Source organism: Henckelia pumila, unplaced genomic scaffold (genome assembly GCF_033568475.1).
Source record: "Henckelia pumila isolate YLH828 unplaced genomic scaffold, ASM3356847v2 CTG_80:::fragment_1, whole genome shotgun sequence".
NCBI lineage: Eukaryota > Viridiplantae > Streptophyta > Magnoliopsida > Lamiales > Gesneriaceae > Henckelia > Henckelia pumila.
Window position 1 is genome coordinate 697,403 of NW_027331883.1, and position 27,776 is coordinate 725,178.

General features: G+C 33.4%; 4 protein-coding genes across 4 annotated transcripts; 3 read left to right on the forward strand and 1 right to left on the reverse strand.

The window, feature by feature from the left end:
• The first annotated feature begins 297 nt into the window (after window positions 1-297).
• On the forward strand, window positions 298-3,943 carry LOC140873674 (methionine gamma-lyase). Its single transcript, XM_073276883.1, has 2 exons — window positions 298-1,201; window positions 3,252-3,943. The coding sequence occupies exons 1-2, from the start codon at window positions 412-414 to the stop codon at window positions 3,827-3,829; spliced, it is 1,368 nt and encodes a 455-aa protein (XP_073132984.1). The 5' UTR covers window positions 298-411; the 3' UTR covers window positions 3,830-3,943.
• A 1,699-nt stretch (window positions 3,944-5,642) lies between these two features.
• Window positions 5,643-7,448, forward strand: LOC140873774 (mediator of RNA polymerase II transcription subunit 10b-like). The gene is made up of 5 exons (XM_073277021.1): window positions 5,643-6,012; window positions 6,229-6,309; window positions 6,391-6,493; window positions 6,841-6,930; window positions 7,160-7,448. The coding sequence occupies exons 1-5, from the start codon at window positions 5,747-5,749 to the stop codon at window positions 7,229-7,231; spliced, it is 612 nt and encodes a 203-aa protein (XP_073133122.1). The 5' UTR covers window positions 5,643-5,746; the 3' UTR covers window positions 7,232-7,448.
• Window positions 7,449-13,720: 6,272 nt separating this feature from the next.
• On the reverse strand, window positions 13,721-17,168 carry LOC140873779 (probable lysophospholipase BODYGUARD 1). The gene is made up of 4 exons (XM_073277026.1): window positions 16,388-17,168; window positions 15,966-16,294; window positions 15,165-15,364; window positions 13,721-14,179 (listed from the first exon to the last, which is right to left on the reverse strand). The coding sequence occupies exons 1-4, from the start codon at window positions 17,058-17,060 to the stop codon at window positions 13,855-13,857; spliced, it is 1,527 nt and encodes a 508-aa protein (XP_073133127.1). The 5' UTR covers window positions 17,061-17,168; the 3' UTR covers window positions 13,721-13,854.
• Window positions 17,169-19,371: 2,203 nt separating this feature from the next.
• LOC140873687 (GDSL esterase/lipase At5g41890) lies at window positions 19,372-21,141 on the forward strand. Its single transcript, XM_073276893.1, has 5 exons — window positions 19,372-19,624; window positions 19,861-19,991; window positions 20,092-20,337; window positions 20,433-20,691; window positions 20,900-21,141. The coding sequence occupies exons 1-5, from the start codon at window positions 19,372-19,374 to the stop codon at window positions 21,139-21,141; spliced, it is 1,131 nt and encodes a 376-aa protein (XP_073132994.1).
• The last annotated feature ends 6,635 nt before the right edge of the window (window positions 21,142-27,776 follow it).

Here is a 27,776-nt window from a genome sequence, read left to right on the forward strand (position 1 = left end):
AATATAAGAACAATGCGGGATTTATGCCGAAAAGGTGTCTATGTTCATTTAATCTCACGCCAATGCAAGTTCCCTAAATCAAATTGAATACATGATATCTCACAACATTTTACTCACAAGGAGAAACAACTTTAATTTCATTATTATTTGGTTTCCCAAAAGAAACACGAAGATCCAAAACTCTGTTTTCCTTTTATTTTTTATGCATAATAAACTCTTTTAAATGTATAAATAATAATCAATTAATTTATGAAATTATATATATTATTTTTTCAATTTTTGGTATATCTTCTTCTTCTCCCTTATAAATAGGTACACCCATTCCTCCATATTTTCCTCACCATCCAACTTTCATTAGTCATTATTACTCTTAATTTGATAACTTCAATCTCTCAATTCCGAAGCACAAAAATGGCTGCCGAGGCGACGGGAAACCGTACCATAGCCGGATTTTCCAACAAGAAAAGAGGGTCCTCCGATGATCAATGGGACAAGCTTGCCGCGGCCAAGAAACATCAGTTGGGCAAATTGTCGCCGATGCATGCGGTGGACCCCGCGGAGGCGCTGGCCAATGCCCGCCACGAGTTCGGCGAGCACGGCGGCGTTAACATGTCCATCGAGGCTTCAGCCACCTTCACCGTCATGGAACCGGAAACCATGTCCAGAATGTTCTCCGGGGAATTGGGTCCCGACCGGGATTTCTTCATCTACAGCCGCCACTTCAACCCGACGGTGCTCAACCTCGGCCGTCTCATGGCTGCGATGGAGGGAACGGAGGCGGCGTACTGCACCTCTTCCGGCATGTCCGCCATCTCCTCCGTGCTGCTCCAGCTGTGCAGCTCCGGCGGGCACGTGGTGGCCTCCCGCACTCTCTACGGGGGGACCCACGCGCTGCTCACGCACTTCTTCCCACGCGCGTGCAACATAACGACGACGTTCGTGGACATCAGGGATCTGGATATGGTGAAGAGGGAGATAGTGGAGGGGAGAACGAAGGTCGTGTATTTCGAATCCATGTCGAACCCAACGCTGACGGTGGCTAACGTGCCGGAGCTCTGCAGGATAGCGCACGATAAGGGGGCCACGGTGGTTGTGGACAACACTTTCGCGCCGATGGTGATGTCTCCGGCGAGGTTGGGGGCGGACGTGGTGGTGCACAGCATCTCCAAATATATTAGCGGTGGCGCCGACATCATCGCAGGTTTGTTCTTCGTTACTTCTTTCTCGTACGTTCGATTTTTTATTATGGCTTTTCATTAAATGAGTCAACCACTCGCTTAATTGTGACTTATGTTTTTACTCGACATCCATATTTTATTGATTATATTATATATATTATAGGCAAAATTGTTTTTTTTGTTGTGCATGGCGTTATTTTGCGATTTCAGTCATTTATAATTTTAAATTTCAGTTTTAGTTCGTTATTTTTATTTTGTTGGCAATTTTAGTCTTTTTTCTAACGACGCTAACGTGATATCAATTCAGTGCTGACGTGGAACAGATTTTCGAATAAAAATGATCGAAATTGCTAAAAATAAAAAATATTTGACTAAAACTGAAATATGAAAACGACCAAAATTACAAACATATATGACTAAATTTGCAGTTTTTCTTATATTATATATATATATATATATATTATAATCTTATCATAATCATAGATTAAATAGGAATTAAGTCGAAGATCTGTCCTTATCTTAGGCTTTGCTAAAGGGTATTTGATGGATTTTTTTTTATCGTGTTTTTAATTTTTACTAGTATTATTTGTTTAAATTAAACGATATGTTGCCTCAAAAAAAAAATTAAACGATATGTCTAATCATATTATTATCCATAATAAATAGAGTCGTGATAGCATTGAATGCGGGATTATGGTTTTGGGTTTGCTCACATCTTGGAAAATGAAGCCATCAAGTTTTACCAGTCTACCCGATATAATAGCAATTATTTTTAATTAGCTATGCTAATATATAATAAAAGGAGAGATGTATACAGTAGCTGATTTTTAAAACTATTTTAACAGTGTTTTTATTTATTTATTTTTTACAAAATTATTGCTATTTTACAACATAATTAAAAAAAAATATGAAATAAAAATAAAGTAGAAACAAAATTATTGTACAAGCTTTACAACACTACAACACCACTAGTGTTATTAAAAGTTAACTTAAACCGAGAAAAATTGATCATGATAGCTCTTACCAACTAAGGATAATGATGTTCTGTACATGCTTTGTTTGGCTTTTTTTTTGGGGTAAAATATGAAAATAAAATATATTCGGACAAGATTTTATTTTAATTTTATAAATAATATTACTATTTTGTGATAAAAATATTAATTTTTTTTAATTGTAAATATTGAAAATAAACGTTTTCTTTGGAGAAGATAACATTTGATAGATAATGTTTGAGATGCTTTCTAAAATATACTTTGAGTTTTGTTTTACAATTAATAATTACTTGATTTTATGTCATGTCATTGTTATATTCTTTTTTCCTCCCACTACTTGGGATCTGGCATATTCTATATTTTGATGACGTATATCTTTCTTTTTCTTTTATTTTTTTTCTTTTTACCCCCTTGTTCACCTAATAAGCCAAAGGTCACGGTAATTTGTAAGTGCCAATCGATTATTTTAGCCAGTTGAATTCATGTGATTTCCACATTAAAGTTGGTGGGGATCACATGCATGTTGATGCAGCAGCCATCTTTTGGTGTCAACTATCACATGTCTTGTAAGCTATACCATATCATGTTATAAAATAACAACAAATAAATAAATATATTTATATTCTGACGATAATTAATGCGGAACTTTGTGTGATCGAGCTAGATTCAAGTGAAGTTATATTGAATTAATTAATTTGGTAAAATGATTCATCTTGACCATGCAGAATATTCTCTTTAATTAGTAGGTCCAAAACGCTGTGTAAGGGATATTGTTAAAAAATCACGTGATGGGCGACTGCTGGTGGTTGTGTACTTGTGTTGTTAATTATGTCTCAAAAATGGTGGCTCTTTCAGATAATTCGAAATATATTATGATATCATGATTCATGTACTGATATTTTTGCTGTCTTTATTGATGTTGCATGGATTCTGAATGTTTTCAGAATTCAGACGGTTCTGGATTGGATTCATTTGGTTTTCAAGAAATTTAGCTCTATGCATGTATTAAACTTAAGTGTCATGATGGTACAAAAATTTAAAATTATATGGCCCCTAATGAAAATGTACATATGATCCTCAGGTGCTGTGTGCGGTCCGGCCAGCCTAGTGAATTCAATGATGGATGTACATCAAGGGGCTCTCATGTTATTAGGCCCGACCATGAACCCGAAAATCGCATTCGAACTTTCCGAGAGGCTTCCCCACTTAGGTCTTAGAATGAAGGAGCATTGCCACCGGGCCTTGGTGTACGCCACCAGGATGAAAAAGCTCGGTCTCAAAGTTATATATCCAGGTCTCGAAGATCACATCGATCACACCGTGCTCGAGTCCATTTCGAATAAGGACTATGGTTACGGTGGTATTTTGTGTTTGGACATGGGAACCGAGGAAAGGGCCAACAGGTTGATGAGTCTCCTTCAAAACTGCACTCAGTTCGGGTTGATGGCGGTCAGCTTGGGCTACTATGAGACACTTATGTCGTGTTCGGGGAGTAGCACGAGTAGCGAAATGAACGAAGATGAGAAAGAATTGGCTGGCATTTCTCCAGGGTTGGTGAGGATGTCGATAGGTTATTGTGGCTCATTGGAGCAGAAATGGAGCCAATTCGAGAGTGCTCTTGCTCGAATGCAGGACACCAATTTGCTTCAGAAGATGTAACTTATTTTATCTACTCTTTAATCGCAAAGTGTATTAGACTATGCATTTAACTTGGTATGTTTGCTGTGTGAATGTGTGAGGTATTTGTTGCATATATCATAAAGTAAGTTTTGACGCTCTTTGTGTTGAATATGAAATGATGAATTTTTTTTTTTTTTTGGTGGGATATTTTGGTACGCATCAGATAAATCTTTGGCGCACAATTATCAGGGATTAACCTATATTTAATGATTGATGATATGATTTCAACATAAACCAATATTCGTGCATGCAACCCTAGAAATAAAAATAAAAATAAAAGAGCATCCGGCAAACAACGATTACATATAATAGTGATCATAATATACAGTTATACACAATGCTATTCCAAAAAAAATAAAAAATCAATTAGGTTTTCTTTTTTTAAAAAAAAAATGAAATGTTTTAATTTTTTGGAATTTAAATGAACTATATATATTATTCCTAATAATATTACAATTTTTACTGTTAAAAAAATATATATATACAGTTATACACAATGCTATTACAAAAAAAAAAAAAAATTAGGTTTTCTTTATTAAAAAAAATTTAAATGAAATTTTTTAATTTTTGGAATTGAAAGGATAAAAGAAAAAATTAAATGTAAAGGAAAAATATTTTATATATATATAATTGGATGGATAAAAGATGTTTTGGGAATAAAAAAAAATTTACCATCATATCAAAGTTAGTAAGTAAAGGATATTTAACTTTAATTTAATAAATAGTATAGACATATCTGCGTGTACAGGATACGGAGCCAAAAAATTCAATTAAGAGGGTCAAAAATGATTTTTTTATTGGATAAAGAGAGCGGAGTCAATAAATTATTTAAAAAAAGAATTATTTTGCAAATATGGAGGGTAGAATACTATAGATAAAACAAAATTAAAGGATCTCGAATGCAACCACTAGCCCTCGTTGGCCCCATCTGTGTTTATATATATAAATTCATGAAAATTACATTTTAATTGTGTAATTTGTACGATTTCATTTCTGTTAAGTTATCATTCGGGGAAAATCCCGGTTCAGTCCTAAATATTTGGACACATTTCCGGTTTAGTTCTAAATGTTTTTACGTTCCCGGTTTCGTTCCAAATGTTTCCCAAAAGTTTTCGATTCAGTTCTAAATGTTTTTACGTTATTGGTTTCGTCCCAAATGTTTCACAAAAGTTATTGGTTTGGTCCTTCCGTCTGGGACAAGTGAAACGAAAGTTAGAGATTTCAATATGGGATTTTAGGACTTTTACAACGTGTGAATGACACATGATGTATTCTGTTAGTTTTAACTCACGAGTAGACGAAAGGATTAAACCGGAAACTTTTGAGAAACATTTGGGATGAAACCGGAAACGTAAAAATATTTAGGACTGAACCGTGAATGTGTCAAAACATTTAGGATTGAACTAAAATTTTGCCTCAATTTGCCATTTTATTTCATTAATTTATATTTCTTTTTAATTTGTGTTTTTTCCTCAAAATTCTGACCTGACATCGAAAAAATGATGATATGCAAAGTGACGTGGTGACAAAGGTGATGAACAAGTTTGGTATCGATGAACTTAGTCTAATGTGACGTGACAAGGAATAAGAAAACAAGCAAATGAGCTGATAAAAAAAAAAAAGAAGAAGAAGTAATTTTCCCTATAGTGGAGATCAAAAGACCCAAAACTCAAGTCCATGATTTTGAAGTGGCTGATAAATCTTGCAAGAGCTGAATTTGTCAAAAAATGAGGCCCATTTGTTTTGTTTTTATATAGAAAATGAAGCCCAGTTCTTAGGATAAGTATACATGTGCATTCATGGGTTGGGCCGATGGCAACTTGTTATATTGGGTGTGTAGGTGATTACGACCTCAAATACAGCAACAGCTAGTGGCCCATCTCCAATCTTGTGAACATGGACTCCTCCTCACAGATCACATCAACGGCGGCAGCTGAAGCCGGCGGCAACGGCACCATGATCCAGCGGTCAAATGACTTATCTCCTATGCAATCTTCCGCCGCCACCGGCGTCTCCGCTGCGGGGATTCCTGCGGACGATCCGAAACAAAATTTAACTCAGGTCATTAATTCGATCCAGAAAACCCTAGGCGTCCTACACCAACTCTACCTCACCGTTTCATCTTTCAACGTTGCTTCCCAGCTCCCTCTCCTGCAGCGCATGTAATTTTACGTACTGTGTTTTACTCTCTTAATTTTTGGAATATGCTAGGGATTGAGGAGTAATTTTTTCCTCAGATTTGAAAAGATCTCGTCAACTTGTATTAATTCGATGAATCCATGGGTAGGAGCGCACTGTTCAGTTGTTTGATGCAACAATCTTTCTAGTTTGACTTAAGCGTCAATTTTCTTTAATTTCATTTCAATTTCTGGCTTAAGGAATACTTTGGTGTCGGAGCTGGATAACATGACCAAATTAGCTGAAAATTGTAACATTCAGGTTCCTATGGACGTTATAAAGTAAGTTTTTTGTTCTTGATCTATGGACTCATGGTTTGGTTACTATCAATATGTAATTGTGTTAGATTGAATTGGGCGCAGTTTGATTGATGATGGGAAGAACCCAGATGAATTCACTAGGAATGTATTGAATGGATGCATTGCCAAGAATCAGATTGCTAAAGGGAAAACAGATGCCTACAAGGTTGGTGTTTTCTACGAAAACTTTTGTAGATTAACTATATGAAGACATCTGTTTTGCCTATGGCCGTTTACCATTTGCACGTCTCAACGAGCCCTTAGATAAATGAATCTGATGACATAGTGTTGTGATTAGTCTGAAGAAAGCTTTCAAATGAATGGTATTTAAATGGCAGTAGAATTGTTTTTAACCTTTACCAACATCTTAGAACGTGGATACAATGATTCACTTCACCGATTCTTGATTTTAACATGCATTTTAATTCTTCCGCACCACTATGCATTAGTGTATGGATTCTACTTTTGCAATCTTAGATCGTGTATTTTTGTATTGGCTCGTATATGATGCAGGGACTGCGAAGACATCTACTGGAGGAACTAGACCAGACATTTCCTGATGAAGTTGAAGCTTATAGGGAGATACGTGCAACATCTGCAGCTGTGAGCTAGATTTATTGCTGGTTCATCTGTTTTATTACGTGCTGCTAAATATTGATGATTGATTCGTTGTTGTTTTTCCTCTTCACCCCGTTTTTTCCATTTTTGTTTTGGTGGGAACATGATTCTGCTTATATGGCATTTTATGAGGGAAACTCTCTTGACCTCATCTTATTGTTTGATTGCATCGACATTTTTTATAAAATCAATGAACTTATTGAAACTTATGCAGGAGTCCAAGCTCTTAGCGCAATTACAGAGCGCTCTACCGAATGGAGATGTAAATGTTAAGGCTGAGAATTGAGAAACTCTTGTTTTTGAGCCCGATATTTTCGTCAGTTATTGGTGTAAATTCACAGTATGTTCTCCTAGATCTTGTGTATGTAATGTGCATTGTTAACGCCCTTATATTGTAGTTATTCATAGAGGATCCTGTAATGACGAAGTGATGCTGCGTTGTTTTTCGAGTTTTTAAAACTTATTAAGAGTAATAATATCTGAGGGGACGAATCGAGGGTGCATTATCACGATGATTTTTTGCATACTGGGTTTGAGTCCAGCTGATACCAGTGACTGCCATATCCCGAAATATAAGCCTTACGAGCTATTAAAGAATATTTGTTATGAACCCAAAACGTTTATTAAAGAATATATCTTATGTGAGATAGTTTCGTGGATGAGATGGATCGAACTGATTTACAAATAGAGTGAAACATACTATTTTTGATATAAAATATATCGTTTTTATGGGTTGGGTCATTAGGAGATTTTTTCTCACGAAATTAACTCGTGCGACGTTCTCACAAAGAATTTTTGTACTATCAAAATGATAGGTTTTTATGAGCTATAGCTATCTCAGTGTATTCCAGATCTTTTTATTCGACCCTCTTATTTTACAAAAAATTGTGAAAGAAAATTTTTGGTTTTTTTAGCTCATCAAATTCTGGTTCCAGAAACTACCTATTCAATAATTTATTTATAGTACCAAAAACACGTTGGAGAGATACTAGTGGAATTGATTAATCCAGAAAATAACACGGAAAATGGTGACCAACAAATCGCATCGTAGGTATTTTAAATACGAGCAATATACATAATATAATACTTTCAAGAACATTTGTCTCAAAGATTCACAGTAGGAGGATTCATTTTTTCACCCATGAATACTTTATCGGATGGCTTTATATTACTATTAATTAATTAAATAAACGAAATTTGATACTGATAGGATTTGCTTCTTTTTCTTGTAGTGTTAATGATTGCAACCTTTTAGAAGATATACTTTAACTTTAAAGCTTGAAGAAAACAAGGCTAAAATTAATGGACAACTAAGACCAAAGATCAAGGCTAATTAAGTTTCGTGTTTTTTGGGTACATTTTTAGTCAAAAAGTTGTATTAAAAGTTCCTATTTTCCACGATGACGTATAGGTGAGTGCAACTTACCTGGACTCTCAAACAAATCTCGAGACATAAAAATCAGCCATCATATCATATAATTTAATTCGTGTTCTTTTCCCATTTAGCAAAAACATAAATTTCTTTTTTTGACAATAAACAAATTGTATAATAACGAAATCCAGTGAATTCTCGGTCCCCTCAACAAGTACCTAACCTAAAATTTGCCATTGGAGATGGTGACTTTTGGTTTTTTGGAGCAAATCTTTTCACGATAATGGAAACATATGTTCTCACCCATCCAATTATTAACCATTTTTTCCTTTTGAGCAATCAAGTCAAACCTATCTCTGTCACATTTCCCTGTGTTTAGGGTTTAGGACTTGTTTTGTTTTGTTTACGACTTTTGGTAAAAAAAAAAAAATAAATAAAAAAAAAACGAAATATATATTTGAATTTAATTTTTGAAACCATTAAATAATAATAATTAGATTATAAGTAACAATTAGGCCAAGATAAAGTAGAAAGGATGTGAAAATAACTTTTGGTAGAACATTTTAATGTTGCTTCGGTATTTCTTGTGAAAATCTTGTCGGCATTTTTTCGAAATAAACATGTTCAACTCATTTGTTTTGCATGACAAAGCTTTGTTGAAAAAATTTGTATGATCGTCTGAATTTAAAACAAAAAAATGTGATGAGACACATTCAATCATATGATTATCATGTATAAAAATGGTGATGTGAGTAATAAATAATCGGTGTAATAATATTAGCCAAAATACCTAAGAGCTTGAGTTTCTACATCATCTTCTTTGTGCTCACTTTTCATCTATTTTAAGTCAATGATTCTTTCTCAAAAGTCACTACAAAACAATAAAGCCTTTGCATCCTAAAGATTAAAGTTTTCAAGCCAACTGGGAGTAATTTCTCCCAGTCCATGTTTTCTTGTTATGTTTAGTCATGTTAAAAATCCCCATTATATTACCTCTTTTCATTGAGAATTGTGCACATTTGTGATGTGACATTGCTTGTTTTCATGAATGAGGATAATAAAATATGCATAGTAATTGCATCAAAAATCAATATTCGTAAATAAAATAATGATCCAAAACATTAATCTTTCTTAAATTGGACAAAATAAAAATATATAATCAATCAATATCTTATTATCTACGTCAAGTGAACTAAAACTATTTTTTCGGGAGCATATATAATTCTTCACCTAAATCCTTTTATTTTATTTTTATATAATTAATAATAAAATATGACAAGATTGGTAAAAATAACACGGCAGAGATTGATCATTGTAGGGCCTCGGTGTTAATTGCTTCGCTTTTATGACTCTGCATATATTTGTCCTTTTATTATTGTTATTGTTATTATTATTATTGTTAATTAATAAATTAGAATAAATAATTTTTTATTCAATCTCAATTCTCTATTTAATTATCAACATCCAAAAAACCGTGTACACACACACACAATTACTTGAATGAGACCTCCAAAAACCCTAATTTTTGGAGGATTGGATTTGGGAGGCTTTACATTTTGAGGGGAATGTTGTCTGGCTCGAGGCCATAAACAAGATGGAGCGAAGCATATTCAAATGTAATCACAACAAAAATTGATCACAACTTGTTTGCGACCTCGGACCAGGCTTCATTCCCCTCAATTTCTTGCTCCCTTTTTTATCTATAATTTTCGGACCCAGCTTATGGATACTTTAATTTTGTTACATTTTTCTTAAATTTCGATACTGTGTGTTGGTTGAATGAGAATCCGCAGATTGGTGTAATGATTAAAGATTAATTTAGACGTACACCACTGAAAATAGATTACCTAGCTATACGGACATTTTCCCATTATTGCCTGATGATAATTTTTTGAATCTTTTGTCAGTTAACTATATATATATATATATATGATTTTTGTAATGATGGCTTCATGATATGATCTGCTCTGAATCTTTTTGATCCACCCCTTCCATGATATTGACCCTTTTTATTTTATTTTTTTTAAAAATTCCATTTTTGTTGCAGCGCAGCTTCTAATTTGTTGAAACTTTCACCAGTTATTTTCATGATTAAATACAAAAGATGGAAACTTTCCCCAGCTTTTTGATTCATAAGGTCACTTTCTCTATTTTTATAGTTTTACAAAGTGATTCATGGATCTTTCAAAACTAATTGACATTGAAGAACTAAAGCTTTGATTGGGAGATCTCATGGATGCCCATCAAGTAATATGTGCCGGTCATCTTAATTGGCTTTGGTTATCATCTCTCCAGATATGTGACTGAAATTTTACTCATCAGTTATTTCAAAACTGAAAATTATACTTTTGATGAAATGTATATATCTACCCGAAACAATTTACAATTGTATCTGTTTCTTTTAGTTATTTTGTATTACTTCTCTACCATATTATTTGTTCATAAAATGTCTCTGCTTTTTATTGCTTGAAAATGGTTGAAATTATAATGATCTTTGGACGTAAATTTGAGAAGTTTGTTTGTGCTTTTGTTTTGATTCTGTAGAGTGAATTAGTTCAGAAATTTGGCCGCAAGATAAATTCAGATCACTTTATTTGACAAGAACTTTCATTCTAAGCAGTAATTATTTTCTTTTCCAAAATATTTGATCTCATATGATCTTATCATATCACCATTGTTTTTTTTTTACTGAACAAATATGTTTTTATTATATATGTACCATATACTCTACTGTGAATTAAGCGTGTGCAGGAATTAAGCGTGTGATTGACGATAAATTGTGTTTGATAAGACTGAAAAAAAAAAAGAGTATATATAATCTGTTATTGAAGATTGGTGGGTCTGTTGGTTATATCGATTGGTATCTATTTTAGCATTAAAAATCTTGAAAAAAGTGCTAAAAAAGGAGCCTTTTTCCAACTCAGAGCTCAAATTTCGATGCAGGAAGTGTCATTCAATGACTTCAAATAATAATTATTTATTTAAAATATTTACAATTTAAATTTATTTTTTGTTAATTGATTTTCATTATACAAGACAAGAATAAGAATGATTTATTTGATTTTTCTTGGATGAGCTCCTTGTACAGGAATTTGTTAGTGTGGTTTACAACTTTAGGTAGAATACTATAATTTTTAGATTATTGCGTTAGTTAAAAAACTTATCAATATACACATCGAAAGATATATAGTAATCACTAGTTTATTTTCATTAAAAAAAATATTATTTGATTGTATATATTAAATTTTAAAATCCAGTACTGATGAACAAATCATTCATATGTGATAATGTCGCATCAACATGATAAATCGTACGTCTAAAATAATATTTTTTTCATAAAAAAATTAAGAATATATCATACGAGCAATCCGCATCTGCGTAACAAATTGTCTTTCTTGAATTAAATAATGCACTTTTATTGTGAAAACACCTATGCCAATCCAGAAGACGAGAACTAAACTTAACTTACCACATTTTTCATCAAATCGATTAATAATATTATCGTTCGATCTTTTTTATTATTATTACTTCCAATGAATTTATAACTGTAAATTTAAATAATTGTAATAATAAATAGTAATTATAGGCTTAAACATGGGTGGCATAGCTTCACTCGTTCTTGCTTTCAAATATTTATAAATAAATGAAGGAGTTTAAATCTAGACCGCATCCAAATTTATCTGGAGGACGAATCAGGAGAGATGATCGTCCCCTCCCAGAATCATTCCGGCGGGGCGAACGGCTATCATCTGATTGCTAAAAAAATTTGTTCTTTAAACTATAAAAATATAGCTACACAGTGATATGAAAGAAATGAAATTGTACTTGATGTGGAAAGAAATATAGAATGTTTTTTTCGTGATATAATGGAGCGGGCTTAGTATGGCTATTCAAATGTGTGGAGGCCCATCAAAATTGGATAGGCCTAATAATACTTTGGAGCCTATTAGCCCATTATGCCACAATGATTGAGTGGAGGCCCATCAAAATTGGAGATGCCTAATAATACTTTGGAGCCTTCTAGCCAATTATGCCACAATGAGTGAGTAGAAGCCCATTGAAATTGGATAGGCGGAGGCCTAATAAAGTAATAATTTTTAGAGCCCACTATCCCATTATGCCACAATGAATCCCTACAAGTTCAACAGACAACCGTCAATTCCATTGGAGACTAGTGATTTGGGAAATTTAGTAGTCTTTGACTCGTTCCTTGGATGCAAGTCACATCATCCAATCAATTCAACCTAAATCTGTATGTTATATATATATAAACATGTGTATTTGTATGTGATATTTATAAGGTACAAAATGTCACATCAATCGGTGCTCATTTAGATATTCTTGGTAGATGTCCAGAAATTGGAGATACAAAATGTCACATCAATGTGTGTGTGATGTATATTGTGAAGTTTAGGAAAATCAGGAACGTATTGAAGTATGCACATTCAAATATACAAGGATTCTATACCAATCTTGTTTTAGAATGAAAGTATAATATCTTAAATAATATGCCTACTTTTCGACAATTTCGAGCTAGCAATTCAAATTATGCTTTTGTTTTATTGCATGAGGATCACAATTAAGGGGAGTGTGACAATTAATACTTTCAGCTCCATAACCACCTGCACTAACTGATTAATCAACAAAAAATCTCATATGAATTAAGGGCTCCACATGTACCCATGCCATAAATGTAGGAAGGCAACGTGGATTTAAATTTGTGGTCAATTAAGTCACATTTTTATCAATAGCGAAATATTTTGATAAAGTAACAAATATTTAATTCTACAATTGATATTGTAAAAAAATTATATATATTTATATATATTGATAAGGATATATTGCTTTGAATCTGCCACAGGTTGGCAATGAAATGTGGTTCACAGAATGATAATATAAAGTCATAATTGAAAATATAAAGAATAAGTAAATTACATGATCACCGTCTTGTTTATGCCTTTAAATTAGCGGTCCGAATCTTGTTGTTAGTTTGGCCATACAATTACAACCCCACCTAGCTACGTGGAATGTGTATTTTACGCACAACATGAACGTTAAAAAGATAGAAATTAATTATAATAATTAACTCAAATTTCATCATGTTTGTTAATGTACACATTAATGCATCTTTATATTCAAATGTCTGATATTGAATTAATTATTTGTATCAGAAGCATAATTTGCATCATATTATATTGAACGTATACACAGAAACAATATATATTTACTTACATATATATGCATGATATAAAATATTGTCATACGATTATATTTCGTCTAGTACTGTATAGTAAACAATATATGTCACAAGCAAGTTGCAACATATATGCAACATATATATAGTTTTAATTAATCAACACTTGGATATATAATAGGCGGGGGTGATCAACAATACTCAACTAAATTCCAAATATATACTTATAAGGAAAAAGGATTTAGAAAACTTGAAAAATCCCATCTTTCCTATATATACCTTGATCATAATCACATATAATAAAACTTTTTTTTTTCTCCCTTGGATCATATCATCTCGTTCCTCAACAACTTGCGTTTCTCCAAATCGCCTCGAGCTCTCTCGCGAAAGCCTTTTGCCTCCCGACAACAATGGTAATGTGATCCTTGTCGTCGATAACCTTAAGATTAGCTCTAGGTATTCTTGATCGCATGTTGTAACTGCATTCGACTGGGATCAGTTCATCGTCTCTTCCGTGATAAATCGTGACATCGCACTTGAGTCGATTTTTAACATCGTCTATGTATCCTTCTATTTTTCCAGCCGTACCACAAAGTATATTGTGTAATGTATGCCACGCAGCGTTGTGGGTGTGAAGGAAGAAACCCTCCATCAAGTATGTTCTGATCCTGAGAAAAACAAAAGGGATATGAAGTGAATAAAATTTGGTGTTGAAAATTTAAATAATAAATGTATTTTCCTCTCAATTTTCTAATAAATTATAAATGGTTTTTTTTTTTTTTTCCGATCATTTTTGGATCAGACAAGTGAAAATTTTGAGTATTTATAAAGTGGATATTATATGTTGTACTTCCCTGACATGAATACTACCTTCATTAACGATCGAATTGGTCCACACGATTTTCATTCAGAGGACAAAGAGAAAGCTATTTCAAAGGTATCGCATTCATGAAATTAATATCCATTATTGCATGTCTATAAATGTTCACTTAACAAAAAATTCCTTAATAAAATTTTACACACACATATTCGAATCTTTATAGAAACATATGGTTTAAATTTGTTTTACTACATTCGGTGATATATTATTACATATATGTCGTTTACAATATAGTGACTTGGCTCATACAACGCGCATCTATTTATGTGTATAAATGAAAAGTCTGAATCCTAACAAGGTTACAGCTAGCTTAACAAAATAGTACAATAACAATCTAATTACGCAATTACAGAGCACACAACCAACATAATTAAATGGGAGTGTGACGTAAAATGTATTAAAAAGTTTGAATAATAACAAATAATTAAAAAAACAGAGAAAATAGAAAAGTGGGAAACATTATCTAAAAATTGCATTAAATTTTGTTAGTTCGGCATACAATATTATCTATACTATATATTAAGCAAAAACACTTTAATTAGCATCTTATTATGCTCAACCTCAAATACAAAAAGAACCTCATTAAAATACCAGATTACGAAAAATACTTATCATAATAAAATCAAATACTTTAAAAAATAAATTTATATTATATACACACAACACATTATATTTATATATTACGTTACGCATATAACCGCTTATATATAATATCACAGCAAGTATTTATATGTAAATAAAAATAAAAATGAGTTTGGCGATATATAGCGCACCTGTTTCTTGTGAATAGTTTGGCGAGAAATTCCCACAAGCGGTGATTTTTGCATATAAGAAGACAAATGGTCCGACTAATATGTTCGTACCAGCAAGCCATCGACGCGCCCATTCCAATCAGTGGCCACACGCGCCGTGGGGCTATTCTTCTCATCATGTATTGTGTCGCTTGTTCGCCCTTCGGTGTCGGGAAATACGGCTGTCATTTTTGTAACATAAACATTAAGCAAAAAATATTTAAGAAATTTAAAATTATGAAGCGTGAAATAAAAACAAATTTATGATAGTATTTTTTGATGAACATGTAACTTTTGTCCATTTGTCTAAATAGCACTTCATTCTTTTGTATGGATTATACAAATACTGAAATACATATTTAAGTAGTGTTTGAAAGAGTTTTTAGTAAGCATTTTTTAGCTTTTTCGTCACAAAATTTTAAAATTTTATAAATAGTGGGCACGAGGGTGGATAGATGTGTCAAAATGGGTTAGGTCCATCGAATTGACCGTCTCAACGTATATAATAAATGAGTTGAGTTGACAATTTTTTAATCCGCCGTAAAATTGTGCCGGTTCATTTCACATCCAACATAACCCAAAAAAAAAAAAATTTGGTTAGTATATGCACGTAGAATGGGAGTGACAGAAGAGAGACACGCGACATAAAATCTGAAGCGTTACGGATTATAATACTTTAATTAATATATGAGAATGAAATTTAACGAGAATCCAAGAGAGGAGCCCATGTGTAATAAAAGCAGGCAGAAGCAATCAAACGAAATGAAAGGTGAAATAGCGTACCGGGGCGAGTAGGGTCAGAGACTTGACCGAGTTTGGATGGTTCACCGCAAGCGCAAGTGCCAAAATGCAGCCCAGTGAATGCGCCACGATGTGGAAACACTTGACCTTGTGTGGCTCCATCACCGATCTTTCTATCATGTCCACATGCTCCCTCAGAGTGTAGAGAGAATCTGCGGGCTTGGGGCTTCTCCCGAATCCCAGCAAGTCTACTGCCAGTAATCTGTACTTGGATTTCGCCCACTTTGAGAAATTCGGATACAATGTCTCGCTCCAGAAAGCAGATGATGATATGAACCCGTGAATGAATAGCACATCTTCTTGCACGTTATCTGTTTGTATATATGCATCAATAAACTAATGTGTGAGAGTTGGTCATCTCCTATCCCTTTTGTTGAGCGAATTAATTAAATTTGAGTTTTTACCTATTGCTCCATCGGCTTTGACGAAAAGAGTCTCGTCTGGAGACGAAGTCCACGAGGTGCATGTTTTGCAGTTGCAATCGGACCAGCGGGGGACGGGGAACGTTTGCTGGGCTTGCAGCATTTCGATGATGGTCGAGTTGACGGTGTAAGTGGGTCGTCTCCTGGTTTTCTTGGAGGGATTTGATCTAGCCATGGTGGTGGATTTGGAGGCCTCCGACACGAGGGAGGGGCGAGTGTATAGTGTGTCGGAGATTTCTTCCAGGTCCAGCTTGGTGTAGGTTAGTCGAACGATTTTCGACTCGCCTTGCTCCGAGACTAGGATCTTCCCACTTCTCGTGATCACTTCTTTTGAAGACGAACAATAACAAGGCTTGCATTCTGACTCCATCAAGAAATCAGCCACCCTGTACACGTAGCACAGCACGAAATCCAGGATGTCTAAAACCGCGAAAACGATGAAGCTCGTGATTTCGTTCAGGGATGTCCCTGCCATTGTCGAAAACTTTTGGATTTGATTCTTCATCTCCATTTCAATTTTCACGAATGACAGCAGATTCTTGTCCCTGAAATTCCACAAAATGGCGACTCCCCCACAGGCTATGCAGGGAAAGAAAGCATAACCTGCGAGTGTTTCTTCTTGGAAATTAAACCACCAAGAAAAGCTATTGAGCATTAAGAAGAAATGGGATTTTTTGTTGTTTTTTTGATACTTCCACGATCGAAGACACGTAGAAGCAAATGAATTTATTTTAACACTAAAATCATTTTGCAAGACATTGGGAAAGAAATAGGGTTGGTGGTGGTTGAACCTCCAGCAGAAGAAGCTACAAGTTTTGCTCAAGAATTTAGACTAGACCCAAGCTTAACAAGCTAAATATATTACTTGCTAGTTTTCCCATTTTACAATCCTCCTTTATATGAATACCAGGAGAACCTTTTTTTTTTTTTTTAAAAAAAAAAAAACCATTAAATTAAAATCACAAAAAATCAAGACAACAAACAGCTTGCTTTCTTGCGTAAAGTAATTACCACATTTCTTCCCTCGTTGTATTACGTATGGTATAGAAAAACCAAAATTAATGATGCAACCATTTTCAAAGCGAATAGGTCCCAAACTTGTTGCATTAATTGAAAGTTGTTTAGGCCACATGACTCCCATCACTCCAACCTCTATATTACAAGGACAAAATCCTCTCAATCCTCTATTAATCCTCTAATTAATTATGAGTGGTTAGCTAGAGATGTGAATCTGAAGTCACTTCCCTTTTTTTAAGAGAGGATTTTCATAAACTATTTAACTATAACCCCCATTTCGAATTTATCGCGTTCGCGGGTTCTGTCTTTGAGTCAGGTTTAGCTCACCTTAATGCCATGATGTGATATTGTGTGTATTGGATGTTATATATATATATATATATATATATATATATATATATCATATCGATCTATGTAATTTCACATCTTACGTAAGAGAAAATCTCTTTGTCTCGTAGGTTGTCAATTGTCATAATCCAAGAACTACGACTTGTCGACTCGCATACGAGCTTCATGGTGGCTGAGGTTGCCATCTTCTGATCTTCATGCATGGAAGATATATGGCATACGCTAATTAATTAAAGGGGATCAATTAACACTAACGTATTAATTAAAAATGACTTCTTAAAATTAATGTAGTGTATACTCAGTTTTTTGGCCTTATTCGTTGTGATAATCTACTTTTGGCTTCGAAAACCACAACTACATTTGTTCGAAGTTAATAAGGTGCAAACAGCTTTATGATATCTAAGGTGCATTGGATAGTCCATATTCATCATCCTCAAATGTGAGATTCATAAGAAAAAAAAATTTCATAGACTCCATATAATATAACATTATTTTTAATCATATATAATTAATTTAATTTGAATGAAATAAAAATGTAAATATATAAATATTTATAACCATGTTAGGTGGTATCAAACAATTTGTATAATTATTTGGTTGGTTGATTTAAAAATTAGATAGAGAAGAGGGTTGAAGGGAGAAAAAAAGAAAAATAAAATTTGGTTTACAATTTCTCAATCTGTTTTAAAGGTGGGCCGGTCCATCTCGCTTAACGGTGGGTTGAGAAACAATATTTTTTTTGAATGACATGTATCGATCTACTTGTGGCAAAAATATAATATTTTGGATCTTGACTATTTAATATTAAACATAATTTATATTGAAATATTTTAAAATATGAATATATTACGTTGACGTCATATCATATAATATTCGTGGATTATGTTATATACACAAAGCATGAGCTTCAGCGACTAGTCTCTACAAGGAGTTATCTTAATTGAAACCATTTTTTTTAATGATATCAAATTTTCAAAATGAAAAATAATAAATTTTTTCACGAATAACTTCTTGAAAGATCTTGAGCAATTCCCCAAAGTACATCTTCAATAAATCTATCATGGCATCTTTCAAAATATAAATAAACATTCCATTATCTCTTCTAGTCTTGATGCATAATTTCTTGCACAAAAACAACCTATCAAAATCGCAAGCAAACAAAAATTCAACCCAATAAAGGTAAATATTAGTCTTCATTATACCATACTTGTCACAGAGACATTAATGTTTTTAGCCAAACGACTTAATTATACAGGGTACAGCGTTCACTTCATTTGGGTAATTAGTATGTAGGGATATTTGAAATGATGCTTCGAGTTCGAGACTCCATCATAAAAAATATTTCCCACCACGAAAAAAAAAACAAAAGAAATTCTGGGCTTTTTGAAAATAATAATTTTCCCGTGTCGATATACTTCATATCACTAAACCGATATGACCTCATTGCTACTTACTTTAACACGAGAATCTGTTAAATTTATTTTCTTGGACCAATTCCTCAGGACCTGTTCAAAATTGTACTCTATTTTCTGAACCACACGATGAAATTAAATTGCAGTTTTATATATCAACAATTTGCACCACATTTTAGTAGGTGAAACATGGACAGTCATTTTTCCTTTTGGACGCAATATTCACTCTTCACTTTTTTCATAGCTCTAAGTTCACAAGTTCTGACTTGTTTTTCTTACACTTCATTTGTGTTTGGCGATTCATTAGTCGATGGAGGCAATAACAACTATTTATTTACGCTATCGAAAGCCGACTCTCCGCCTTACGGCATCGATTTCACTCCCTCCGGTGGCCAGCCCACCGGAAGATTCACTAATGGCCGTACCATACCGGATATTGTAGGTATATATATCATTAATTAATTCTTTGAGCAAGGTGTTTGCATAGAAATTATTTCTAATCAAAAGTGTACGTTCATTCAAAAAGAGTATCAGGATATATTACACTTTCTCAAAAGCCTAGGAAAATGTAAAAACAAGCTGAAATTATATTTATTAATTCCTTAAAAATGAACTAATTAAAATAGAAAACTTCAGTAAAAATTAATTTAATTTCTTGGTTATGTGAAATGTATGTAGGTGAAACTATAGGAGCCCAATCGTATCCTCCGCCTTATCTAGCGCCTAATGCTGCAGCCTATTCCATACAAACTGGAATTAATTATGCTTCGGGAGCTTCGGGGATCCTGGATGAGACTGGAACTTTATTTGTCAGTATATTTTTCCACTAAATTTAATTATATATTTATAAAGCATATAAAATATATTTAAGGTTAACTATATAATTTTCAAAATTAATTTGTGTCACAGATAGGAAGATTGCCCTTGAAGGAGCAAATCAACAATTTCGAGAGAACCAGAGAATACATTTTGAGTGTAATGGGAGTCACCAACACAACCAATCTCTTCAAGAATGCGATTTTCTCCATAACAATTGGATCCAATGATGTTATAAACTATTTCCAGCCCATGATTCCATTTCTAGGCAACAACAATAATGTTTCCCCCACCATGTTTCAAGATTTCTTGGTGTCCAATTTCACCATACAACTCGAGGTAACAAAAATGAGTCGAATTCCTTCATGCTTTATGTGATTATCTCTAGCCCTTAGACATGCACATTTTCTGATTAGTTCGATTTTTTCGCAAAGCGATTGTATGTGTTTGGAGCAAGAAAATTCGTCGTTGTGGGCATCGGACCTCTAGGCTGCATACCCTTTATCCGAGCCATCGAAATTATACCATCCGGAAAATGCTCCGGTGAGGTAAATGCTTTGGTTCAAGGCTACAACCAGAAACTGCAAGCGAAGCTTGATCAAATGAATAAAGACTTATGGCCTAATGCTGTCTTTGTATACGCTAATTCATACGACATTTTCAGAGACATCATCCTTAATTATCACAAATATGGTAAGTTAACTAGCTAGCTAGCTAGAGTATATACTTTGGCGGTGTTTAATTGGGAGAGCTTATGTGAAGCATTTCTCAGTTTTTTCTTCACAAAATTTTCAAGAAGCACTTTCAAATGCTACCTCAATTAATTCTCGTTTCCTCAAACTTATCATTTGTACGTTCTACATGCATGCATGTACGAATTAATACTTTGTAATATGCGTAGGTTTCGAGGACAACGATGGCCCTTGTTGCGGAGGATACATACCACCGTTCGTGTGCTACAAAGGGAGAGACGCGAGTTCGAGTTCTTCCCTGTGCAGCGACCGGAAAAAGTACGTGTTCTGGGATGCATACCATCCCACAGAGGCAGCAAATCTAGTTGTAGCTGATCAATTAATGAATGGTGATAAAAGTAAGAGCTACCCTATGAATATTTGGGAGCTTTACAACTATGATTTCAAATGAGAGTAATTATGACATTATTATATCTTTCATATGATCGTATGTTCAAAAAAAAAAAAAAAAAAAGAGCTTGTATTCATGAAACATGTGATTGTTTCCGGGACTTGTCGTCGGTACGTACTAATTGCCTCAAACTACATAACCACTTAGTTTTGCATGATAATAGTATTAAAAAACTTGACATTCTAGCAAGTATATATCAAATGGGATAATTGAGAGATTTTTTTGAAGAAAATTTATGACGAGTACGTGTAACAAAAATATAATAATGTGGCGGCATGGTGGGGGTACACAAAATTATACAGGTGTAGAAATGGTAGACAAAATATATGACAAAGTGGCAACATTTGAGGAGTCGACCGATTGGAGTACACACTTTTCTTTAAAGAATGTAGAAATTAGTTACATTAAAACAATAAATGCTAGCTAGTACCGTTCGTAAATCAGTCGTCGGCACCACAATTTTATTTGGACCTACCCCGGCCCTATGTATGTATGTTTGACTTGGTGAAATTAAATTGCTTTCTTTTTTTAAAAAAAATAAATTATGAATTCTTTACTTTTATTTTGTTTTCCCCTTTTTGATCAATCAATGCATTCGATCGAGCAACTACCGTAGGAGCAACAAACTACGCAACAAGTTTCATCAAAACATCCAAATTTCATTAGGGGTTGGTATTTTGTTGAATTTGAAATCCCACACTTGTCACAATTTTTTTTTATGGAAACTTGTAAATTTTATCTTGAATTACAATTTGATCCAACCAAACATGAAAGTTTTCAGACAGGCACCAAAAAGTTATAAGAGAAGATTGACCAAAATTTGCTAAAGAGTGGGTCACTTCATTAACCGTCCTCTTAGCATGAGAAATTATACCATATATATATATATATATATATATAGATATGCCACATTTTTGAACTCAACTATCAAATTAGAAGAAATGATATATAAGTTGGAGGATCAAATGTAATTTTCTTATTGCCATAGAGAGATTTTGCTATACACTTGCTCAAAGTTGCTTTGGGCTTTAAGGGGGTTTCGGCTTGCTCAAAGTTGTTATTGGGCTTTCGGGGGTCCCTCAGCAAGCCTAATTAAGTAACATATGTGAGAGCAAGTTTATGGACCTTATTTGGACAATGTAGTGTTGAAGCCCATATGTCTATGGGCTACGCCTTACCTCTTTCATTTATTTATATGGTTCTTTTCCATCAAATCAAACAGTGGAATTTTTCGAGTGGTACAAATAAATATTAAAATTATATAATTTTCGATGATACTTACTAAAGTTGGATGGTAAATTCAAGGTATGAATCCAACATAAGCCCAATGTCTCAAGTACGAGGTGAACTTGAAAACAAGCAAAGAGTGTCAGAAGGGGTCGGGATCGCTCAAATCAGATACGTGAACGGATACGAAAAATAGAGGCTTAAACTTCTCTCGAAATGAAAGTGAATCGAGCCAAATAATAATAAAATTTTAAGGCTCAAATTCGATTCGATAAGAGTATGTTCGAGTTCGATTCGAAGCTCGATAATTTCAAATATTTTGGCTTGAACTTGACTCGAAATGAAGTTCGATTTTGGCTTGAAACATTAGAACCTATTCTTGAACTATGCTCGAATATTATGGTTCGAAAATGTTCGAAATGTATAAATATTTATTTTATAATTATATTATATTACTTAAATATTAAGGCTCGCGAACTATCGAACAGAATAATTTTGGCTCGATCTTCCGGCTCGAATCGTTTGCACCCCTAGAGAGATATAGAGGACCATGTTTTCTCCGTAGGGGACCATGTGCGTGTAACTCACGCGCTTCTTCATCCGAGACTCACCCTCTGACAATCCAAAACATGACCTCGCCCTTGAGGCGAGGTTGAAACTAAGGGGCCTCGCCCTTGAATCTTGAGTTGAAACTTAGGCTAAATGCTCGTCCACCTCAGGACATCAGGTAGACTCTGTCCTAGCTACTCTTATCCGCTATCATCATCCTCAACTCCTTGCCTAATCCCCACTTTTTAGCACGTCTCACCTTCCCACCTCTTCTGCCCCCCAACTCATATGCTCATCCTTAGCTCCACAACACATCATTGGCTTCCCAACTCCTAAGCGATCATCTTCAACTTCTTAGCACACCTCTTAGCTCATCTTTACCCTTGTCACCTGACTTGGCTACTATGGGTGCTACTATAGATGAGGTGTGAAGAACAAACCATGCACAGGCTTCATATAGATGACAGTTGACGCAATGAGTTAGTTACTCAGAATTAATGGAGCAAACATTGCAGCACCATGAGTGGAGAAAACATGATGATTGTGAAATTTGAAATTTTTTGTTGAAAGTAGAAGATGACAAAAGTATGACTGGAGAAAGAAGATGAAGGAAGAAGATGACGTGAGTGGTGAGATTATAAAGAATATAAAATATTTATTTGGTTGATTTTTATTTACCCAAATCTGAATCCCCACAAATCTGATCAAAATTGATAAGATTTGTTTACACACAATGAAATCCTAACAAATCCCATAAAATCCAATTCTATTTTTTAAATCTCATCGGCCAAATGGTTGAAATCGGATTCACAAATCCAAATCCTCATAAATCCCACCAAATCCATACTTCCAAACATAGTGTTAGGGATTTTTAAAAGCCCCTAAAAGTCAATAAAAAGACATAATTTGGTGAAAAATGGAATAATATATATATATATTTATTAATACAAATATTTTTATAAAATAATTCCTTAAAATAATATTTTAAGGTCTATAAAAATCTCATAAAACATTTTGGATAAAAATCCAACATGTCGTTCGTCCACGGTATCGTCTACGCGATCAAATAAATCATTTCCTCAATAATCTAAAAATTCTATAATTGCGGGTTAAATGCTAAAATAAACTTTAAACCATGCACATAATTCACATAATATCACATAAATATCATTCAACCCAATATTTTAAATTTTTTATTAATTGATTTTCCTAATTATGTATGCGGATTTACGTAAAAAAAATACCGCGTGTTACAATAACAATAACTACCACCAAATCAATGACCATAAAGATAGCATGGTTCTCGGATTTGATGAAAAAACTGGAAAACAGAGAATTTGTAAGAATGAACATTTATTTCATTAAATTTAATTTTTTTTAAAAAATAATAACCCGAGTGAAACGCTAATCACCTTGACAGCTCGCCAGCATCTTCTACCGATGAAGACAAAATCAAATCATCATAGTTGATGAAATCATCATGATCCTTCTTGGCAAGTGTAATCCTTACCAGACGTTGCATAACCTTTGTCGTGCATGAAAATGACATCACCTTCTCACGACAAATGTACATTAAAAACAAAACAACTAATCAAAAATAAAATGCTTAAATGAAATGCGGACTGTGTTGATTGACCTACCATTTTCACCGACATGGATGACATTGAAAGGAGTGTATGCACTTGTGATGTTGGTAACGAATACAAGGTTTTCAAGGTTTGTGTTGCGTGCAGAGTCATTTTAAATTTTCGAAAAGTGCTTCCTACCTGAAAGAAAAACACGAACTTAATCGAAGATTCTCGGTAAACATAAGCTGAAAGAGATAGAATAATTTATATATCATGATGAAATTTGATGCTGAGAAATTCTCATACCTTAATTTGTTGTAATGTTAACGAAGAAAATTAAATTAATATGTGAGAAAAAAACATCATTTTTTCAACTAATGAATGACATTGTTTCTACGAAAACAAAATAAATCCCATCGGTATTCTTTGAGTGATTATTGTCACTTTGACAATGTAAAACTATGAAATAATGTTGGTTTCAAAATTTTGCTTAACAATTTTTTAGTTTTTTTTTTGCTTTTCTTCTAATTTATTTATTTTAATAGAAGCAGAGGAAGACAGTTATATGCACATAATTATTTGAAAAAAAATAGAGTCTGAGAAATGGTACAACTTCTAGTAGAAAAAGTAAGAAAAAAAAGGCAATAAAACATAAAGGCCGCATATAAAGAAGACCAAATTTAAGAGTAAAAATTTGAAAAGATCTCTTTAAGAATCATGTAAATAGACAATCCTCCCACACAAAAGAGATAAATAAAATTAACTAGACTGGCATAACAATGACAGATCAACCGCTATCGACGGATTTGATCTTCGAAGTGTTGATACGTCTGCCGGTGAAATCTATACTAAAATTCAGGTGCGTTTCCAAAACATGGCGTGATTTGACCATGAGTCCTGTATTCATCAACACATACCAAAAACTCAAAGGAAAACAGAGGATGTTTCTTGTGAAACGTTATTCGTCTTCACAAGACGGACACGGTAAGGTGTCCTTTTTCCGACCAATCGATTCCGATTGTGGATCGTCATATGCATATCATATGTCAACGTTTGCCACCACCAAGTGGAAAATAAGGAGAAAGTACTTTCTTAACTCACGACGAGGAGTTCCTCGACGAGTTGCTCTCGTCCCATCTGTCGATTCCGATTCGGGGTATTTTGAACATCACATGGCAGCGGGACTCAAACATCACAATCCATGGCCCCTGCAATTAAAACATGCACACCAAATTAATTAAGACTCTATGAACGTGATCATATGTTACAACATATATAGCATATTGTTCATCGATTAAATAAATGATACGCATCGATGATCTGCAGACTACGTGCTAGATCGATGATTCATATATATATAAAATTGTACATACCTCTCTAAGATAATGGTGATGGGAACTAAGAAAAGAGAAGCAGCAACTTGTCTGTAGAAGCGTACGTAACATGAATGAGATTCAAATAATATTTTTATGTTATAAAAAACTATGTTATCATAAATAGATATATTATATACAATGTATAAAAATATATATAAACAAAATAATAATTCTTTTAATTTTAATTTTTTATTATATTTTAGATTTAATAAAATTTAATAAAATTTGATAATTAAAATATTTGTATATTATTATTATTATTATTATTATTATTATTATTATTATTATTATTATTATTATTATTATTATTATTATTATTATTATTATTATCGGGGCGGGTTCGGGGATGGGATAGCATCCCCATACCAGCCCCAATATGTTTCAGTGATTTTTAAAAATCCACAAACTCGAATTCATATCCGAAAATACTCCCCAAACTAGCCCCGTTTCGGGTTTTCCCTGCGGGTACCTGAACCCGCGGGAATAATTGTCATCCCTATCCTTGGCTTTTCAACTCCTAAGCGATCATCTTTAACTTCTTAGCACAGCTCTTAGTTCATCTTTACCATTGTCACTGACTTGGCTACTGTGGGTGTACTACAACTCGAACATGTCTTGCCTCCACCATCCACTATCTTAATTTAGAATATTTAATTTATTTTTATATAAACAACGTACTATCTTAATTTTTTTATAAAAACAACGTACTATATATATGAAAATAAATTAAATATTCTAAATTAAATAGACAGCAGCTGGAACCATTTCCTTGCATCAATACGTGACCATGCACATGTAATTCAAGCAAAAGCATGGGATATACTTGTTCTAACGATGGATCTTCAAGAATTTAGAAAAATATTAGCAACCATCAATGACATCTGACATAAACATTTTAAATAGCTTTTATGGTGTCAAATAAGAGAATTCAACATGTCTTTCACCGAGATATACGAAATTCAAATCTTATAACGCGTGTACGGTTCTCCGGGACGAACGGATCTTCAAACTTGATTAAAAATCTCCAAAGTATGGCTATGGTGGCTGATTTTCAGACGAAGAAGTTGTTGGAGGCGGCTAAGGGGTTGGGGCGTGGGATAAGGGTATATTTAGGGTGTAATTTAGTGTATACTTAAATTATAATTACTCTAATTAGTCAAATACATTAATATACCATAAAAACATAATTTAAAAACTCCCAATTTAAATAATAATATGATGTTAAATCAATAATCCCGAAATATAATATATACATTGTGTTTGGAATAATTAAAGATGGGATTTGGAATTGGATTTGGAATTGGATTTGGAATTGGATTTTAAATCCCATCGGCCAAATGGTTGAAATGGGATTCACAAATCCAAATCCTCATAAATCCGACCAAATCCATACTTCCAAACATGGTGTTAAGAATTTTTAAAGCCCCTAAAAGTCAATAAAAAGACTTAATTTGGTGAAAAATGGAATAATATATATATATATATATATATATATATATATATTAATACAAATATTTTCATAAAATAATTCCTTAAAATAATATTTTAAGGTCTATAAAAATCTCATAAAATATTTTGGATAAAAATCCAACATGTTGTTCGTCCACGGTACCGTCTACGCGATCAAATAAATCATTTCCTCAATAATCTAAAAATTCTATAATTGCGGGTTAAATGTTAAAATAAACTTTAAACCATGCACATAATTCACATAATATCACATAGATATCATTCAACCCAATATTTTAAATTTTTGATTAATTGATTTTTCTAATTATGTATGCGGATTTACGTAGAAAAATACCGCGTGTTACAATAACAATAACTACCACCAAATCAATGACCATAAAGATAGCATGGTTCTCGGATTTGATGAAAAAGCTGGAAAACAGAGTATTTGTAAGAATGAACATTT